General features: G+C 58.9%; 1 protein-coding gene across 2 annotated transcripts in view; it reads left to right on the top strand.

Moving 5' to 3' along the window:
• ABTB2 (ankyrin repeat and BTB domain containing 2) overlaps positions 1-14,073 on the top strand; it is a 177,232-nt gene extending 163,159 nt beyond the window's left edge. Inside the window, exons 6-17 of one of the 2 annotated variants that reach the window (XM_061201573.1) lie at positions 446-535; positions 1,111-1,212; positions 3,214-3,310; positions 3,571-3,706; positions 5,508-5,737; positions 7,175-7,353; positions 7,795-7,900; positions 8,239-8,341; positions 8,892-8,982; positions 11,585-11,653; positions 12,346-12,459; positions 13,788-14,073. In XM_061201573.1, coding sequence (XP_061057556.1) covers positions 446-535; positions 1,111-1,212; positions 3,214-3,310; positions 3,571-3,706; positions 5,508-5,737; positions 7,175-7,353; positions 7,795-7,900; positions 8,239-8,341; positions 8,892-8,982; positions 11,585-11,653; positions 12,346-12,459; positions 13,788-13,985 — 1,515 coding nt within the window. In that variant the 3' untranslated portion in view covers positions 13,986-14,073. Of the gene's footprint in view, positions 1-445; positions 536-1,110; positions 1,228-3,213; positions 3,311-3,570; positions 3,707-5,507; positions 5,738-7,174; positions 7,354-7,794; positions 7,901-8,238; positions 8,342-8,891; positions 8,983-11,584; positions 11,654-12,345; positions 12,460-13,787 lie in introns of both variants that reach the window. The other variant, XM_061201572.1, reaches the window with a different exon arrangement.
• The last annotated feature ends 1,253 nt before the right edge of the window (positions 14,074-15,326 follow it).

Here is a 15,326-nt window from a genome sequence, read left to right as displayed (position 1 = left end):
GCTTATCCTTAGTTAGCTGTACTAAGCACTTTATACATAGTAACTCATACTCTTTACAACAACCCAATGAGGTAGATACTGTTGTTATTCCCATTTTAAAGATAAAGAAACTGAGGCACAGAGGAGTACAAGTAACTTGTACAAAGTTTACAGCAGAAGTAGCCTCTGCACCGGAGTCTGGCCATAGGGCCTGTGCCCTTTGCCCTTCTGGCGACCTGTAGTGCTCATGGAAATGTCCCCTCCTCATCCTTCAGGTGTCATACGTCCAGTGGGCCTAGGAGGGGCAGGTTGTCTTTTTCAGCACAAGACACAGAATTGTTCAGGATGAGCAGCTGGTCAAGCAGGAAGACCTGGATTTCATAGTTTTCTGGGGCAGACACCTATGGAACACGTGTCCTCGTGTTCTGTTTCCAGAGAGTTTAGCATCTGCCTTTGGTTCATGTAGGGTATGACGCCGCTGATGTATGCCTGTGCCGCTGGGGATGAAGCGATGGTCCAGATGTTAATTGATGCTGGAGCAAACTTGGACATCCAGGTGAGAAAGCTCCCAAGGTCTGCACCGGGCTCCTAACCCAGCAAGAGAACACCCCAAGGTCTTCATCATCCATGCTGGCTGTGATGTTTTGGACAACTAGACATGTCTCAGAGGACTGAAGGCGCAAGATGCACAGAGATCACAGTTAGCAAAGAGGGTTTTTCCTCAAGATTTGAACTTTTTGTCAGAGAGGAAGTGAGCTCAGAGGGGAGTCGAGCAGAGAGAATGGCCGTGATTCTGTTACTGTAGCACCTTTCCCATTTTATCAACCTAATCCCCAGCCATCCCCACCATCCCCACCATCCCCAGATACTTCTTGCTCTACCTCCCTCTGAGGCATAAAGTGTTCCCTCTCTGCCATCTCTCTGCCCAGGGCAGACATCACTAATTGAACATCCTTTTGAGCCTTTTCCACAGGGTACTCCAGGCAGACATTGCCAATCGAATGTAGAAAGCTCTTGAGTTGACTCCTAGTCACCATCCCTGCAGGGCTCCCCTTAGCTCAGGCGCCTGTGTCACCTGCCCAGGAATGTCACTGACCTAGGAAACACTGATCATTTGTGGTATTTTTCCAGGTTCCAAGCAACTCTCCCAGGCATCCCTCCATCCACCCTGACAGCCGGCACTGGACCTCACTGACATTTGCTGTGCTGCATGGACACATCTCTGTGGTCCAGGTGAGCTCCTGCCAGGTACGCAGCATGCCCCCAGCTTGCTGAGTGGGTTGAGCCCCAGGCGTAGCCCCAGCCTTACCTGTGTGAGCAGCAGCCTGGAGTCAGAGATACCAGAGGCGCTGGTTAAGGCTAGCTCACTTGGTCAGCAAAGACCCACCTGGTCTGCCTCCAGGAGCAGGCTTTAGTGTGAGGATACATGTGAGAATTTTAGGGAGCAAGACGCAGGCCCAAGCAGTACCAGGCCTGCCTGGCGTCTCTGCATCTGTGGGTGAGTCCTGGGGCGTGCTGGAATCTGGAATCTGTGCAGGTGTGCTCCGTTTCTCTCCTCCAGTAATCTTTCCAACCCTTAGCTGTTTTTACTCCCTCCTGAGTTCTGCCAGCTCTATGCATCATGCTGTCCTTCCGGTTCTGCCCCTGCCCGGTAGCAGGCGTAGTCTCGCAGCTCCCCAGTTCCTGAAAGAGGACTCAGATTGGCACAGCCCGCCTGTCAAGCCAAGCCACACTGTGCCCACCTTGGTCCCAGGAGCTGTGGCTGGCGTGAGGAGGGGGTTCAGGCCTAGAAGTGGAAGCTGTGGATGGGGCATGGTGACACTGCCACTCGGCTCCCAGACTCCTTCACTCCTCAGGCCACAGGCCCACAGGATTCCAGACTCCTTCCTGGGAGTTCGTATTACACCCTTGCTGTCTGCTGGATTGCGGGGCCTTTGAGGGCAGGGGTCAAGTCCGGCCTGTTCATCGCTGTGCACCCAGGCCTGGCCTATAGGAGGGATGCAGTAAATGGTGGTCAGTGTGCTGACTGCCACATCCTGCCTGCTTTTTGGTGTGCGTTCTCCTAAGGCCCTGAGCAGAGTTCCACGCTAGCCCAGACTGGCCTGCAGGGCTGTGCCCTGGACTCATCTGGACTGGTGCCCATTTTCACCCTGACGGGCAGACCTCTTCCTCTTCCACCTTGGCACACTGGCTCAGGCAGCGGTGCCCTTTCTGCCTGACGGGAGCCTCCCACTGACAGCCGCCCCCATGCTCCACGCTGTGGGGAGGCTGAGAGGTCAGCCTGGGCCCCTCGGACCTGGTCTCCAGGTGATGGGGGTGCGGCGTTGCCTTAGCCGGCCGAGCACGGGCTCTGAGGAGGCTTTGGTCTCTGGAAACCTGGGAGGGTTGGAAGGCGGCTCCCTCCAGAGCAGCCGGTCAGGAAAGGTGAGATGGAGCTGAAGTCACCTCTCGGTGGCGCAGACCCACCCCTGCCCCAAGGCAAAGCCAGCCGGCTCAGCTGGAACTGGTATCTGTTAGCCCTGCCCCATCTGTCCCCTGCAAGACGTGCCCTTGCTGGAATGGGGAGAGGCCACCTGGTGTCCCAGATAGTGAGGTTCTGCCCCAGCCCCACACTTCCCAGCCTTGGGTAGCTCACTGAACCTCTCTGATGGGAACCCTAAAAGCTACTAGTTATTGAGCCCCTATGGAGAGGTGAGCACCGTTTCACTTCATCCCCAACAAGGCTGCAAGGCAGGCCTCTTTTGCATTTTCCAGATGAGGAAGACTGAGGTTTGGGGAGTTGAGGTACCTGCCCCAGGTCACCCACTGGTCTGTGGCCAGCACTGGCACTCAGCTCTAACACCTCTGCCGTTCCCACTACCTCTGCTGCCTCCAGAGCCCCACTTTCCCCCGGTTGATTGGGGGGTGGTGCCTTCTTTTCTGCTCATCTGTGTGAGTTCTTACAAAGATCACTGTGGCCAGTTTGTAGGAAACTGTTTGAGAAGGAGAAATAGCTCAGAGGTCCCTATAGCTTAGGGGCTTGGTCCAAGGCCACAGGAGTGGAGGTGAAGATTCTAGACACTTAGAGCCCTGAAGGTAACCAGGAGTTCTAAAATTCTGGTTGCCTGGACACCCGGGTGAGCCGGTCCTTGGTCACGTGCCAGGAGGGAACTACAGGTCCCTCCCCAAAGCCTCCCCTGCACATGCCCCAGACACTCCCTACAACGCTGAAGTGTCCTCCTTGTGCCCTGGCAGTTGCTGCTGGACGCCGGTGCCCACGTGGAGGGCTTGGCAGTGACCGGTGGCGAGGACAGCTACGCGGAGACACCCCTGCAGCTGGCTTCTGCAGCCGGTAGGTACACCGCTGCGCTGCCCAGGGAGGGTCCCCTACTGCCCCACGGCTCCACCTGCTCCTCCCCACGGTGTCACCCAGCCTGGCTGAGCTGCGCACGCAGATCCCTGTGGCGCGCCTGGAAGCCCCTCCTTCTGGGTCCCAGGGGCTCCCCTTCACCCCATCGTCAGTGTTTCTGCCACACTCACTGCCCAGGCAGGCCCAGCAGAGGGGCAGTGACACGGGCGGTGGAAGCATCCTTGGTCCACCTTGTCTTTCAGGGAACTACGAGCTGGTCAGCTTGCTGCTCAGCCGGGGCGCCGACCCCCTCCTCAGCATGCTCGAAACCAACGGCATGGCCTCCTCCCTCCACGAGGATATGAACTGCTTCAGCCACTCAGCCGCCCATGGCCACAGGTACCCGCCCGGGCTTCCTGCCCCGTGTGCTGTGGGGCATGAAGCAGGCTCTCAGGCGCAGAAGAGCTAGGCCTGGAGATCCTTCCAGGGATGGGGGCTGGGGATGGCTGCATGCACACCGGCCGGAAAGAAGATAGGTCTTCAGGCAGCACGGGGGCCCCCGATGTTGGAGGCCCGGAGACGCTGGGTTGCTTAGAGGTCCTACAGCCAGTTCCTGGCAGACGTGGGACTGGAGCAGGCCCTCCCATTCCCCCGTAAGGCTCTCCACCCTGCAGCCACCCAGGACCCCATCCCTTCCCGTGCCTGGGGTGCTTCTCCGGTGCCTGTAGTGGCCTGGGGCGCTAGAGGCTTCCACACAGCAGGCAGCTCCACCACAAAGACGCCGCTGGTGGCTCTGCAGCAGGAGATCGCGTCTCGCTCCAGGAGCAGCTGGTGGACCTTGCTTTGCGGGGGCCAGGGCTGTGAGAGGGCAGGGGTGAGAGCAGAGCCGTTAGGCAGCTCGGGGCAGAGGGAGACAGGGAAGAGGTGAGTAGAAGGCAGAGAGGGCAGGTGGGACACCTACTTGCCGTTCTCAAGCCCAGACTGTGCCCTTGCTGTGGTCCGCTCCCAGCGTGCTTCTCCTCCCCGCCTTCTGCGCCCGGCCCCCGCTCTCACCCATCTCCACCACCCCTGCCCGCAGGGCACGGCCTCCAGGCCTCTCTACCCCGCCCAGTGCCCGCGTTTCCCCCCCCGCTGTGGCCTCTTCACCCCGCGTAGAGTTGCCTCTCTGCTCATCGGCTTCCCGCTCTCTCTCTGGAACACGGGCTCCTTGGGTGGGCGTGGTGGTCGGTCACCGTCACGTGCCAGCTCACGCCGGACTGGGTGCCCTGTTAAATTGCTGAACTGACAGAGCTACAGCGGGATGACCCAGGTCCCTCGAGGGGGTCCCTGCCGGGCCTCCATCACAGAGTAGGGGAAGGGGTGGGGGAGGGGTGGGCAGGGCTGCTGGGAGGAGGCTCAGCCCCAGGTGACCTGTGGGGCTGCCCCTGCTGCAGCCTGCCCAGAGCCCCAGCCCACAGGATGTGACAGAACGAGCCTGGGGCTTGAAGCTCTGGGTCTGAGTCTTCATCCTGCTCAGTGTGACCGTGAGCAAGATGTAGTCATCGCCCACGAATGGCGAGGTTCATGGGATCGCTCAGGGTTAAATGCAGCGGTACATGGGAATATGCTGCATCGAGCATCCAGTGTTCTACACATCTGTGTATATTAATGAATTCAGTATAAAATGCAGCTTCACTTCATTCTTATTAATGGAGGGAAAGGAAGAAATGAGTATAAGCATGTCCTATGTTTCGGACACTTTTACATGTGTAAAGTTGGCTGCTATTAGGAGGACTGCTAGGTATCAGGCTCTGCATTTGATGTCATCACATTGGCCTCACGTTAACCGGGAGAGCATGATGCTGATGCCCTGTCCTACAGATGACAAAGCCATCAGGGCTCAGAGAGGTAGAACAACCTATCCAAGATCACACAGGATGGCAGAACCTGCTTGGTCTCAAAGCCCACGACTTCTTGGCACTACATGGATGGCAGAAGGGAGAGGTCTCCTGCACCTTCCCCTTACTCACCCAGTTGGCCAGGGATGGGGGGTCGCTGGGAGCCCTGGCCCAGCCTGCCTGGGAGGGGAAGACCATGAGCCCTTTGTGCCCGCAGATGCCCTGTAGCTGCTCATCTGGACCCCGGGGCGCCAGAAGGCAGCTCGGCGGGCGCCGTCCGTGGCGGGAGCCTCAGGCATCACCCTCCGTCCCTTTGTGCACAGGAACGTCCTGAGGAAGCTCCTGACGCAGCCGCAGCAGGCCAAAGCAGACGTGCTGTCCCTGGAGGAGATCCTGGCTGAGGGCGTGGAGGAAAGCGACACATCGAGCCAGGGCAGTGGCAGCGAGGGGCCCGTGAGGCTGAGCCGGACGCGCACCAAGGCCCTCCAGGAGGCCATGTACTACAGCGCGGAGCACGGCTACGTGGACATCACCATGGAGCTGCGGGCACTAGGTGAGACCTTGCAGCGTACGGGTACACACACACACGCACACACACACTCACACACATGCTCTGCTGCTCCTCAGGCCAGGAGAGGGCCAGGTAGCTGAGCGTAGAGCGGGGCTCAATTCCCCCAGGCCTGGTGACTGACGGCCAGGACAGGAGGTGCCCTGAGCCTCAGACAGTCCTCAGTGGGGATGTGTCTCAAGAGCCTCACCCCAGCCCTGTGCCCTCAGGTCCCCCAACCTCCCTGGTCAAGTCCTGGGATGTGTAGCTCTGGGAGCATCTGTAGCACTAGGGGGTCTACATTTCTGGTCAACTAGATGCACTCCAGTCCCTCAGCCAACCTCCCCACCTCCTTGGGTCTGCAAGCCTGCCGACTTCTCCTTCCCTCCCGGGAGGCTGGTCAGACAGACAGACATGGGTGAGAGCCCAGCCCTGCCACGTTCGCTGGTGCTGATGATCCTCCTCTACGACTGTGGTGTCGCCACATGCAGCTCAGAGCCCAGTGCCAGCTCACCATCAGCACTCAGTGCACGATGACAGCATCGTTACTCTCCCGGGGACCATGACACACGAACGCCCGGCGCTGGGCCAAGGCAGCAGGAGGCCACATGGCCCTGCTGTGGCAAGCCAGCCTCAGTGTTCTTCTCTGTGAAATGGTCTCCTGCATACAGTCAGTCAACCAGCGATGCTAACGTTACACACGTCATCGTGGGGGGCAGGGGATGCCATCGGTCCTTTTTTAACCCATGGTGAGGTGGGGGAGTAAGAAGCAATCCCTCTAATTATCAGAAACATCACTAGTTTTTGTCGTGATCTTTCCAAAGTAGTTGTAAGTTCCTCTGCGGCCCCGCCGACACACTCCAGGGAGCTGGTAAACAGTAATTACGTGGCACTGGATGTGCACAAAGAGACCAGTGAGCTGGGCGCTAGGAAAAGCCCTCTGCGATAGGACGGGGTTGATTTCAGGCTTCTTGACAGGCAGGGAGCCCCTGCATCCCCAAGCACCCTGCATATCCTCCGGGTATCCGAGTCTCCCAGGCTACCCCTCGTAATTATAATGGGTCCTCCCCCAGTAAATAATTCCAGGGCCCAACAAGGAGTGGGGCCAGTGTGGGTGCTGGGATGGCGCTTGAAAGCCCCCGGGCTGAGCTGTGGATTTTCAGAGCTCGGGCTCCCTGCACTTGGTCCGGAGGCATTCCTCCACCTCATCTGACAGGAACCTGGGGCGCCCTCTGATCTCTCAGGGAGGCCCGTCAGGGTGAACGGAAGCTTTCCTTACTGGCTACACCGAGCGGGCTGGGGGCTGCCCCCTGCTCTGTAGACACTGGGCGCATCGCAAGAGAGCCTGCCAGGAAAGGGTTCGTCGGGAGGTGGGCTCGGTGGGCCCTGCGGGGAGCGCTCTGCCCAGGGGCTGACTGCTGCCCTTCCCCTGCCCGGGCCCAGGCGTCCCCTGGAAGCTGCACGTCTGGATCGAGTCTCTGAGGACGTCCTTCTCCCAGTCTCGGTACTCGGTGGTGCAGAGCCTCCTGCGGGATTTCAGCTCCATCAAGGAGGAGGAATACAACGAGGAGCTGGTGACCGAGGGCTTGCAGCTCATGTTCGACATCCTCAAGACCAGCAAGGTGAGTGTCTCCGGGCAGGTGCCTGCCCCAAGCTCAGAGAACCCAGGCTCCAGAGCCCGCGGCCCCAGCAGACCATGGGACGGACACGGAGACCTACGCATAGGCAGACAGACACAGGGACAACCCCTCACACGGACAGATGGACACAGGCACCTTCACGCACGCGGGTGGACGCCCACCCCACACGCAAACGCGCACCGCTTGGCTGCAGAGGCCGTGGATTTGTCTGGGCTGGAGCCCGGCCAAAAAAGCGATTTGGGGAATCAGTGTTGAAGGGACAGGCCTCCCTCACCAGGCCACCTCCAGGAGGAGCAAAAGGCAGCGGCTGCTCTGATCCTGGCCTGGACTTCTGAAGTTGGCCCGATGTATTGGGAGCTGTAAACAGACGGCCACAGGATGGGGCGTTGAGCTCATGGCCCCTCCCTGCCTCTCCCCCCACAGAACGACTCTGTCATCCAGCAGCTGGCTGCCATCTTCATGCACTGCTATGGCAGCAGCCCTATCCCCAGCATCCCCGAGCTCCGCAAGACCCCACCGGCCAGGCTAGGTGAGGCCTTCCCCGCCGGCCACCCGCGCTTGCCAGGCCTCCCTCCCCGCCCCTCCCCTCCCCTTTTCCTCTCCCCTCCCCTCCCCTCCCCTCCCTCCCCTCCCCTTTTCCTCTCCCCTCCCCACCCCTCCCCTCCCTCCCCTCCCCTCCCCTCCCTCCCCTCCCCTTTTCCTCTCCCTCTCCCTCTCCTCTTTGTCCTCCTTCCCCTTTCCAAGTTCCATGGCCTGGCCTCAGTTTCTCTGCTCTCCACATTCCCCACCCCATCTCCCCCCAACACACACGTGAGACACCCCCGGAGGCAGGCTCCTCAGTCACCCCCTCTCCTTCCCTACTGGCAGATCCTCACTTCTTGAACAACAAGGAGATGTCGGATGTGACCTTCCTTGTGGAAGGAAAGCTGTTTTATGCACATAAAGTCCTGCTGGTGACAGCTTCTAACAGGTAGGCAACCCAGGTAATGAAGTCTCAGCTGCCGGGAGGCTGGGCAGCTTCATGTAGATACAAAGTGATGGACAGGCCAGAGAAGAGCCTCTCGCTGGGGCTGCACCCCGAGCCTCTGCCCCCCACAGGGAGGTCACGGAGCGCGGAGGCCCCATCCGCCCCATGGCGGGCACGGGACAGGTTGACAGAGGGACAGTCGAGATGGGACCCAGAGTTCTCCAAGAGGAGCTCTGAGGCTGTATTCTTTCTGGCCAACTTGCTGCCTTTGATTATTAGAAAACATAAATGTTCTGGCACGGAAGTCAGTTTTCCAGCCGCAGGCGTCACAGTCACTCATCTAGGGGGCAGCAGGGACAGAATGGGGCTCAGCCCAGCCGTCTGGACAATGTAAAACGTCACTCGCCGAGAATTATTTTGAGAGCACGGCAGTAATTTTTAAAATGCTCCTGTGCCCTGGTGGCCAGTCAGGTGGTGGACGGTGCCGTTGCCACACGGCCATGGAGTGAAAGTCACGTTCAAGCCCCGTCCTGTCTCATCTCCTTGGCTCCAGGTTCAAGACACTGATGACCAATAAATCAGAACAAGATGGCGACAGCAGCAAAACCATTGAGATCGGTGACATGAAGTACCACATTTTTCAGGTATGTGGACCTCAGTGCTGCACGCTTCTCAGGGGATGCCCCCTCCCCCCCAGGAGCCCCACCCTGGCTCGTCCGTCTGGGTGGGAGCAGCCGTGAGTCGGTCATAATCTTCCCCTCCATCCCCAGTGCCTTCTGTGTTTTGCTGAATCTCAGTGGTCAGGTTGGAGCATCTAGGTTTTTCCCAGGCAAAGGTAGCCGTTCCATTGTGACTTTGTAGCTTCAGAGCCTGTCTCGTGGGCCCTGAGCTCTAACCACTGGGTGAGGGGTCTGGGCAGACTGATGGACGTGTAAGGACAGGCGCACACCACACGTGCAGCATGTGAGTCCTTGTTCCCCGGAGTGAGCTCCCACAGTACAGACGTTGCCCGCGTGCTTGTTGGGAATGCAGAACCTCAGACCCCACCCCAGACACCCCACATTTTAACAAGACCCCGGTGGGTGGAGGGTGACGTGTGCATGCGCTGGTGTAAGTCACGTCACTCCTCCCAAGCCATCAATCCAGGGCCAGTGCTCCCTAAAAAAGCCTAAAAGTTTCAGAGCAGCCCCCAAACATTCTCATTGGCTCTCACAGCACGAGGAGAAATGGCGGTCATTATTTGTTTTCTAGAACAGGAAACAGAGGCCCAAGGAGATCTAAGCAGTGCTATCATCCAATAGAAAGATAATGCAGGCCACATAGGTAATTTAAAATCCCTTAGTAGCCACAGATACAAAAAGAAACAGGTGAAATGAATTTTAATAATATTATTTAACTTAATGTAGCCAAAATAGTATCATTTCAACATATAAAAAATTAATGAAATGTTTTACATTCTTTTTTTCACACTAAGTGTTTGAAATCCAGTTTTGACACAACACGTGTTAATCCAGAGCAGCCACATTTCACATGCTCAAAAGCCACACATGGCCAGTGGCTATTGCATTAGGCAGCACAGGTCTAGACACTTGCCAAGGTCACTGCCGACTAAACCCAGGCCTTTGGGGGAGAGCCCTGCCATTCTGACGTGGCTCTTGACCCCAGGCCTGTCCCTGCAGCATCAGTGGCCTCCCTGTGGTCACATTCCTGGTGGCCCACTCTGGGCAGGAGGAAGCCTGGCAGCTCCTGCAGCTGGTCCTGACTGCTGCAGCCCTTTGGGCGGCCAGTCCAGCCCCACAGGCTGCCTGCCAGCAGCCCAGCTCCCTCAGCCAGCCTCCAGAAGGGCAATTCTGGTCTGACTTCTGTGGACTCGTATGCATTCAAGTGACCTCAGGGAGATCCACATGCCACAGATGGCTGGGCCTGGCCAAAACCAGCTCCCAAATGCAGCAGGAGGCTGCCTTCCAGGCCAGGGAGGGGAGCTGCAAGCTGTCACCTGTCTCCCAGCCTCTGTCCCTGGGCCCCTTCTCACCTAGGAGTTGCCCTGAGGCCATCCCTTAGCAAAGAATCTCTGCAGATCTGACCTCCCCCACTCCCAGCCCTGGGCATTCAGCGCTGCCCTGCTGGTGCTGTGCTCAGCACCCACTCAGCTCCCAGCATGGGGATGGCAGAGGAAGCCAGGCGTGGGCCCGGTACCACCTGGAGCCATGGGACACATGGACACATATGTGTAACTGTAGGCTCGCCACGTGAGCTCCAGCAGGGGCTGGGGAAGGCCTTTGGGGGCCCCCGCTCCTCTGAGGGGGAGAGACTGATGTCTCCTGGACAGGCCTTGGGCCTGGGTGAGGCTGGCGGGCCCTCCCCACTCCCCGCCTCCCCCAGGTTGGGCTCCTTTCCTCTGGTGCCGCTTCCAGCCTGGGGGCCAGTCCTAACAGAGCCTGACTGTGCTGGCTGGAGCCGTGTTTACTTACACACTTGCCAGCTCCTTGCTGGGGCCGTTTCTTCAGCCAACCAGGGGGAATCATTTTTCTTTTTCCAACTGGGAAACTCCCCAGTCTCCAGCGTGATGGCAGAGCTTGTAACTCAGACCTCAGCGGAACTAAATGTAGCCTCCCTCCCCGCAGGCCACCTCATGTGGTGTCCCAGGGCCCTGTGCTCCCAAGAATCCTGAAGGTCCTGGGCTGGTCAGCAAGGTGACCTCTGGACCAGATCCCTGTCCCAGCTCTGCAACTTACTTTCCAGGAGGGAGTCGGGATCTGACTGTCACCTCCACGTGGAGGCCTAGCGCAGACAGGGAGGTCAGGAGTTGGGATCCTGAGGGTGGCCCGTCAGACAGTCGCCCCCTCAGAGCCCCACCTCCCCCTCTCCCAACCCCATATTTAGAATTTCAGTAAGAGAAACGAGCGGCATGGTGCCTGGTGAGCTGGAAGGGTTCTGGGGAGGGGGGTCAGCCCCCCTCCCTGGCCTCAGTTTCCCCAGCTGTGAGTAGTATCTGCCCTCCTGGGCTCACAGGGCTGTCGTGAGGATTGAAGTGAAACCACTCTGTGGAAGGAAGCTTGCCACCCGCATTCCAGCGAAAACACAAAAATGTCTGACGAGAGTCGGGGGAGGTGCAGACGTCAGCACACAGAGGTCGGGGGCACCACGAGGCCGGCAGCGGCTGGAGTGGCACTCCGGGGGTGCCAGGTGAGGACTTCGGTGCTGTGGGTCCATCTGGCGCTCACACGGGGCCTCTCCTCCCTACAGATGATGATGCAGTATCTGTACTACGGGGGACCAGAATCCATGGACATCCCCACCGGCGACATCCTGGAGGTGAGGACCTGGCCGGTCTGCCCGGCCCCAGGGGGAGGAGCAGGGAGGCCGTGAGCCTGGCCCCCAGTCCCGCCATGCCTGTGTCCCCCGCCTGTGACATCTTCCAGGTCTCAACCCCGCTCTCAGAAACACAGGACTTGGAGAGATGAGGAGGGAAGGCAGGTGGCCTCTGCAAGGACCTCCTGGTTCCCTGCTGGTCCTTGCTCTTCTGGCGACGGGAAGCGCCGTTCCAGGAGAGTGTGGGAAATTGTGCACCCACGGAGCCCGGCCTCCCGGGCCACACCTCGGGGTTAGAAAGGGCCACCCCTGAGGATGGAAGGCCCAGGAGGATCAGAAGGCAGCGAGGCCTTCCCCTCACCAGGTCACTGCTCAGAGAACGGACCCACTGCTGGCCGGGCACCTGGCTACAAGGTCACGTAGATGAGCAGGCAGCTTATAGCTGAAGGCCTCCTGATGTTAGAAATCCCAACCAGCGTCTGTCACCCATCCGGTGCCTCTCGAGGTGTCCCAGCCAATACGTAGATAGCCTAGAGTAGAAATGAATCTAGGCCGTCAGACTTGACTGGCAGCGGGGGAGGGCCCTGGAGGTTGGGAGGAGGCAGAGCACACAGCACAAAGCAGCTGTCTGTTCCATGATGCCTGGGCCGCAGACCTGGCCACGCACACCCACGGCCTCCTTTGCCTCCTGCCAGCTGCTGTCAGCCGCCAGCTTGTTCCAGCTGGACGCCCTGCAGCGGCACTGCGAGATCCTGTGCTCCCAGACCCTGAGCGTGGAGAGCGCCGTGAACACCTACAAGTATGCCAAGGTGAGGACCCCTGATGCCCACCGGCTGCCTCCCAACACACACTCTGCTCCACTGTGGCCTGGCTGGAAAATGCAGGTGGCCAGGCAGCTTTGAAGGGCACTGTAAGTCCCTCTGCAGCCTGGCGTCACTGCCGCCCAGTGGGGCAGCATAGCAGCTTGGGAGCTGAGCCGTGAGCCGGGTGGATCCCAGTTCCCATCCCAGCCGTGCCGCGCAGGCTGTGAGACCTGGGGCAAGGAGCTGAGCCTGAGTCAAATCAGTTCCCCAGGCACTACCCGATTTTCTCCCCAGCACGGTCCTCCTTAGTCTTCCTTCTCTCAGCAAACGCCATGGTCATCTGCCACACCTAGAAACACTCCTGAAACACATCAGCAGTCCCTCCCCTTCCCTCCATCTCCATTGCCCCCTCTCTTGGGCAATTGCTGCCCTGGCTTCCACACTTCCTGGCTTTCACCCTGCAATCCACAAGACTCTTGGAAAAGCGTAAAGACTGTGTCACTCCCCTACTTAAACCCTCCAAAGGTTTTCCACTGCAAACTGAATAAAATCCAGCCCTTATCTGTCGCCCATTACGATGCCTCCCCTCTGCCTTCACCCAGCCACGCAGCCCACGTCTCCTTCTCAAGTCATTCCCGCCCCAGAACTCCTGCGATCACTGTCCACTCCTCCGGTGAAGCTCTTCCCAAGCCCTGTTGATTTCCCTAGGCCTCCCCCGAGTCACACACCTCTCTGCCCCTTCACCCACTCTCACTTCCTCACAGCACTGACCACAGTCTGTGGTTTCGTGGCCTGGTTGGTTCCTTGGCTTCCCTGTCTTCCTGAACTGGAACATCAGCTCTGAGACAGCATCGCAGACCTGGGCCTCGAGGCCTGCGCCCAGCACCTGGCCCAGAGTGGGCACTCCATATTTGTTGACCTAAAATAGTTACTGAGCATTTACCAGGTGAACACTCGTGTGCTGGGCCTTGTGCTGGACATCCCACAGTGGGCAGTCCCTGCCCTTAGTGAGGGAGCTGCCAATCCAATAGGGATGACTGGCATTCAACAAGCCGTCACCAGCGGGACCTAGGCCAAGAACAAGATTTCAGGGATGTTCCTGGTGGCACAGCTGGGATTTGAACCCCGATCAGTCTAACCCCAAGGAGAGGCTTATGGAAGGAATTCAGATAAGGGGCCAGTCACCCCAAGATAGGACATGCCTCCCCCAGGTTGAGGCTTGAAGCTGGGCCTTAACCCATGGGTACTATTTGGAGGTGAGGGTAGGGGGAGGTTTCAGGCAGGGCCGTGCTGACGCAGTGGGCCTCACCCCCCTCCCTCTCCCTGCCCCACAGATCCACAGCGCCCCCGAACTGGCCCTGTTCTGCGAGGGCTTCTTCCTCAAGCACATGAAGGCCCTGCTCGAGCAGGACTCCTTCCGGCAGCTCATCTACGGCCGCAGCAGCAAAGTGCAGGGCCTGGACCCGCTGCAGGACCTGCAGAGCACCCTGGCCGAGCGCGTGCACTCTCTCTACGTCACCTCACGGGTGTGAGGTTGGGGGATGGCTGGCTCTGGGCCAGGCTCTGTCGCCAGGCATCCTAGCGGGTGGGAAGGGCCGGGAGCAAGTGCTTCCCGGGGTGTCTGGGCCAGCACGTAGCCAGGGCCTGTGGACACGCTGGGGCCCTGCTGGGTGGAGGCTGGTTACAGGCCCTCTTGGAGCCAGACCCGGGCAGGACCAGAGCTAACCACTGGCTCAACCAGTGATGGGCCAAGGGCAGGTGTGGCCAAAAGGTGGCCCTTCCCCCAACCCCTCCCCGACACCTACCGCTCGCACCTTGAGGGCCGCAATGCACTCACCCTCGTGTGATGCTGATTCAGCTCTGCTCAACACAGCTTCAGATCGTGCCCTCCCCCCGGGGCCTCAGGCAGCTCAGACTGTCCTAACTGGGGCTCTTCGGGGGTGTGGGCATCCTTATGAATGTACAGAATGTATGTTCTGTTTGGGCCCCGGGCCATTTCAGTCAAAACTTGGTATTTTCCCTCAATGTCACGTCAGAAAGGCTGCCCAAACCCTGAACTTATTCTGGGCTGTGCCTTTGAAAGACTTGATGTGGGCCTCCAGGGGGCCAGGGATCGTGCACAGAGGGTCACTTTGAGTCCATTTTCAGTCCATTCTCTTGGTGTCTGGCCTCACAGAGGCCCTCCTCTTGGGGGACGGGGTGGGGGGAGGGGAATCGCCATCCTACTCAGTGAGTGGTAGAAGGCAGTTAGTTCCCCTGAATGCCTTTAAAGCTTTTGGTCTGAGCCAAGAGTGGCATGGGGTACAGTGGAGGAGCCTGGTGGCCTCAGCTTTTGTTGCTGCTGCTGTTTTCAGGGTCGATGCTGAAATCCCAAGCCTAGAATTAGGCTGCCTCTGTGGGCTCCGGAGGCAGAGCCCTAAACGGCCCCCCTGGTCCAGTTTCTCCAGTGAAAAAGTCCTTTAGTTTGGATTGGAGAGCAAGGCCCACACTTCCCATTGGGAACTGCGGGTCTTGGGGATTTAAAGGACGGGGCATGGGTGGAAGGCAAGGACTGGGAGAGGAGGCCCTTCTACTTCTTCCCCGCTACCTGCCGCTGACATTCTCTAGACTCCACGCTCTCCTGGGGTGGAGACACATCGCTGGGCCTAGACCCTTGTCGTATTTATGGGCCAGACACTGGGGGCACCTTCTGGACAGCTTGTGCTGGATGTCACCTTCAGCTGTCTGGCCGTACCTTAGAAACTATTTATTCACCAGAAGCCCCAGGCACTTTAGGAGGTGTCACTTCGGTCACCTTGAAAAACCCCTGGGGGCTTGCAACCCTGGAAAATATTTTCAACTAGCTGCTTGAGCTGGATGTACAAAGGAATAGG

This window comes from Eubalaena glacialis, chromosome 10 (genome assembly GCF_028564815.1).
Source record: "Eubalaena glacialis isolate mEubGla1 chromosome 10, mEubGla1.1.hap2.+ XY, whole genome shotgun sequence".
NCBI lineage: Eukaryota > Metazoa > Chordata > Mammalia > Artiodactyla > Balaenidae > Eubalaena > Eubalaena glacialis.
Note: the sequence above shows the minus strand (reverse complement) of the source record. Positions and strands in the feature narration are given on the sequence as shown.